We start from the raw sequence: 4,885 nt of genomic DNA, 5'->3' as shown, positions 1-4,885 counted from the left end.
TTCCCAATTTTTATTTTATACATTTTCTATATTATTTTATTATTATTAATATTTAATAAATTACATAAATTAATCAAAATATAGAAACGGTATAAAAATAATATTTTGAGGACAATAAAATGAAAGTTTAAAGAGCATAAAATACAATAAATAAAATTTAAAGAATGAATAAAAGGGAAAGAGGGAGGCGTATTTGATATTTTAGAAGAGAATTAGGTTTTATTTTGAGGTTATATTGGTAACATATAGGTCTTTTTCACCTTATTCCATGGGGTGGGGGTGGAACATGCCTGTTCCACTTTGTTCCACTCTGGTTCGACTGTTCCACATAAAAGTCCTGTCAAACATAGGACCACGATCCCAATTTTGTTTAGTCATGTTCAGTGTACAAAACGCATGAAAATGTCTGTTATTTCTTTTTTGTTTCTACATATTTACTGTCTATACTTGGTTGAATGCCAACTGTTAGATCTCACTATAGTGCAACTGAACAACAGGTGGGCATATTGTACGATGATGTTTCTCTGCAAAATGTTTTGGACATGACAGCTGATTGGACTCAGGAAGAACGACAAATGTTGAGAAATAAGGTAAATATGACATAAGAAAAGTATTTTTCTTACTTATGGATCCGTTTTTCTCGTTATACAATCCACACTATCATGAGCATTCTACGAATTTATGTTTCAGGTGCCTGTAAGTGGTCTGAAAACCCCATTCCGTGATGGATTGTTGAAACATGTTGCTGAAGAAGTTGTGAAGTTCGCAAAGGTAATTATGAAACTTCGATTGATACTTATGTTGGTGAATCGATTGTGGATCATCTTAACATACACCTTTTACACAGGACGGCCTGGAGAGGAGAGGATACAAGGAAACGGGATTCTTAAATGAAGTGGCAGATGTTGTTAGAACAGGTGAATTAGGCGTCTTTTTCATTGGCTTTTTATATCTGTGTTATCTTACTTACCTTTGGTGATTGATGCATTTGATTTTTTTTCTCTCATGCTTTTATCCGATGGGAGGTCAACAATTATATTCCCTCCATCCCGAAATAAGTGTCAACAATTCAATATTTGTTTTTCCCAAAGTAAGGGTCCATTTTCAAAAGTTAATGTCTACTTTTCAGTTCTACCCTTAATTATAAGATGGAGAAATCCATTACTTCCTCTGTTACTACGGGTAAAATTGCCATTTAGTTAATTAAAAAAGTGTAAATAGTTACATATTTCTAAAACCATGTATTTTTTTCATTATGGACATCCATTTTGGGACGGAGGGAGTAGTTTAGTACTAAGGGCGCGTTTGGTATCCAGACAGAACAACTGTTCAATTTTGATAAGACAAAACTGTACATGATAGAACATATAAAATGACCAATTTATCCCTAATGAGTTGTTTATATATTTTGATTAATTCATGTAATTTATTAAATTATAATAAGATAAATATTTTTATAACAAAACATATTATTAGAAAGTTTTCGCCAAGACGATTAAAATGACAAAAATAAAAAGTTAATGTAGTTTCCAATTTTTATTTTATACCTTTTCCACATTATTTTTTATTTATATTTAATAAATTAAATAAATTAATCAAAATATAGAAACCATATAAAAATGATATATTGAGGACAGTAAAGTGAAAGTTTAAAAGGCATAAAATACAATAAATAAAATTTAAAGAATGAATAACATGTAAAAAGGGAGGCTATTTGATGTTTTGGAAGAGAATTAGGTTTTATTTTGAGGTTATATCATTAAAATATAGGTCTATTCCACCTTGTTCCATGGGGTGGGAGTGGAACAGGGAACACTGTTCCACATAAATGTCTGACATAAAAGTCCTGCCAAACGTGGAACTGTCAATCCCTGTTTTGTGTTGTCCTGCCCAGTGTACTAAAAGCACCCTCAGTGCACAAACTTAAACGGTGTAGTGTGGCTTCAACCAGAAAATCTGACTGACATGTATATCTCTATGCTTCAGGTTTAACACCAGCAGAGAAGCTCCTCGATTTGTACCATGGGAAATGGGGACAAAATGTGGATCCCGTATTTGAGGAACTGCTTTACTAAGATGCCCAACTTCATGTCCATATATCCGTATGTATCTTTTAGCCATTATCTACAGGTCTCCCTTCACTCTCTTTTTACACTTTACAATAAATTACGCACGTCATTTTGTAGGAATAAGATGTGTCGTATGGAATTCAGCCATCATGGAATTCGTGCCTGGTGTGATCTTAATGCAACAAGTGATACCAGATACATTTAGTGAGTTATACCATTTAAGATTTCTGAGGTTTACTTTGCTCCAAGAACCGTAAGAGTCCTTTGTACACCTGCAGAATTTCTTTTAAGTGATCTTATGTATTTGTGTTTCTTTCAAGAGAACCATTCGATTGTTTGAATACCGAATTGAATCAGACTGATCATTTGGGTTAAAGGGCTGTAACCAGTTCACCATCATATTGCAAACCAATAATATCATGTCCTGATAACAAGGTTTGTCTCTTTAATCTGATTGGTTTTAGTCATCCAGTAACTAGATCAGTCTTTTCTGATGCAATTATTTGCAAAGGAAAAAGCTTATTTAGGGGTTCTTTGGTTGGTTTTCTATTAAGTCCTGTATCGATAAAGTTGTCTGTGTGAATTAATCTGTCTATATAGATCGAAAAGGTTTTTGTTTGGGAGGGTTTTTCATAGATGAAATGAGCATATTCTATAACCAGGAAGGACAAGTTTGGAAAAAACTTGGCTTTCTGCATAAAGCTCCCCCCTAGAAGCTTACTAAATAAGCCACTACCAAGCAGTCGTGTATGGCTGTTAAGCTTATTAAGCTGTTAACAAACAGGCCCTTGGTCTGGGTTAGGAAGCCATAGGATAAACAACCGCTTCTACTAGTTGGAGTAGAGGTCAAGAGTCCGCAATGACATCACCATACCAATGACATATGGGACAGAGGTCAGGTCTACATACTGCTCCTATTTTTGAGTTAGATTTACTGTTTCAGTTTGGTTTGAGCTTTGGTTTTTAGGAAGCAACGGTATCACCATACCAGTGACATATGGGATAGAGGTCAAGTATAGTGGTTCAGTTTGGTTTTTAGGAAGCAATGGTATCACCATGTCAGTGAAATACATGGGATCTCTTTTGCAACTCATTCATGTCCATGTGTAAGCTGACATGCTCCCATGTGCTCCTAAGTGACCTACCATGTTAGTTGTTTACCAGTATACTTGTTTGTTTTTTGCAACCTTTTTAATGAGGGATGTTTTTTGCTTTTTGTAGCTTTCTGCTCCCACTAGTTTATGTGAAATGCTCTGCATTTGAGAAGAATTATGATCTTTTAGGCAGGTATCTTAGACCATGAATAAGAGTCTTCACGGAAATAGCCTCTTTACCTTTTTGGTTAGAGGAAATGCTGTGTACATCTTACCTTTCTCAGATCCTACTTTGTGTGGAATTTACCGTGCTTAGTTGGTTTGTTATACAGGTGGGTTTAAATAAGAATCATAAATATTTTGAAGATCCGGAGAACCAACTATTTATGTTTTATTCATTAGGAATATTCATGATAAATATTACTCATAATAAAAATGCATGGTGTCATGAAATGTGAAATACATGGTATTAATGATTAATAATATTCATGATTATTCATTTTGAATAATGCATCAGGTTCACCTCATGGTATTACAAACTGTGTTGGTTGAAAATACATGGGATTTGTACTGTGTAATATCTATGATTATTCAGGGTTATTCATTATGAATAATACATTAGGTTCACCTCATGGTGTTACAAACTTTGTTGGTTGAAAATACGTTATGTTCATAATGAATAATGAATAATGTTCACAATTATTTATTATGAATAATACACAATACACCAGGTCCACCTCATAGTATTACAAACTGAGGTCGGCTTTTTACAAGACTATACATCTGATGATGAATTGTATAATAAAACCCATAGTTTTCATTTTCTATTTTGAAGGCAGAATATGGTTCCTCAAAGGGTCGTTTATCAAACGCTTATCAAATAAGCGCTTCTCAAGTCATTTACCTCACCGAGTAAGCAAGACAAGGGTCGACTATCTTACCTAGTAAGCGAGAGATAAAACCCTTATCTGGTCATTGTTTATTAGGTATGAGATACTTACAAACAAATCATTTTGATAGCTGATAATATTATCTGACATGGTAACTGTAAATGCTTACTCGACAACAATTTGATAAACGACCGGTTAGTCTTTACCATGTACTGAGAACAGCTGAATGGAATTATTTGATGTTAGAATTAATTGAAGTGAAGGATGACCTTAAGAATATAAAATGGTTATAATATTAATGAGGAAGACAACTTACCCTCTTAATTACATTGCTTTGGATGTTAGATAACCACAATTGAGTGGTTGACAACACCATGACAACCACTCCAACCTGATGTCACCCATTATGAGTTATGAGTAATGTTTGCTAATTTGGTTTTATTTTCTTTGTTAGGTACCAAAATTCATAAATGAAATTAAAGTACAACATGCCATAATAAGCTGGCATACCAATTGTTCATTCAGATGTTGATTTTATATGTTCAAAACAAAGCAAGTACATCCTACATGCTCATGAGGTATTTTGTTCAGACATGTTTATAAATGGAATCGTTTGGAGGTTGTTGAGTCAGTAGTTTGTTATTAGGAATGTACAGAAAATCATCTGATCCAAGTATAACTCACTGACTGTAATTAGATATTCCGTTGTAATTGGGTTGAATTTGATCCAAAATATTTAGCATGTTAGTCGGCCACAGAGGTTCAAATATGGTGACTCCGAGCTATCTGCAAAGCAGGTGGTCGCCCTGGGATTAGTCGGCTCGCATAGCGG

The 4,885-nt window shown here is 34.1% G+C and overlaps 1 protein-coding gene across 3 annotated transcripts in view; it reads left to right on the top strand.

Moving 5' to 3' along the window:
- Window positions 1–2,498, top strand: part of LOC112527286 (glutamate--cysteine ligase, chloroplastic) — a 10,791-nt gene extending 8,293 nt beyond the window's left edge. For all 3 annotated transcript variants that reach the window (XM_025137829.1, XM_025137828.1, XM_025137827.1), the window contains exons 13-17: window positions 498–590; window positions 691–771; window positions 848–917; window positions 1,987–2,102; window positions 2,187–2,498. In XM_025137829.1, coding sequence (XP_024993597.1) covers window positions 498–590; window positions 691–771; window positions 848–917; window positions 1,987–2,075 — 333 coding nt within the window. In that variant the 3' untranslated portion in view covers window positions 2,076–2,102; window positions 2,187–2,498. The remainder of the gene's footprint in view (window positions 1–497; window positions 591–690; window positions 772–847; window positions 918–1,986; window positions 2,103–2,186) is intronic.
- Window positions 2,499–4,885: the final 2,387 nt, after the last annotated feature.

Source organism: Cynara cardunculus (genome assembly GCF_001531365.2).
Source record: "Cynara cardunculus var. scolymus isolate 2C chromosome LG 15, CcrdV1, whole genome shotgun sequence".
NCBI lineage: Eukaryota > Viridiplantae > Streptophyta > Magnoliopsida > Asterales > Asteraceae > Cynara > Cynara cardunculus.
The sequence above is the reverse complement of the archived record's forward strand: the minus strand, read 5'-3'. Positions and strand labels throughout refer to the sequence as shown.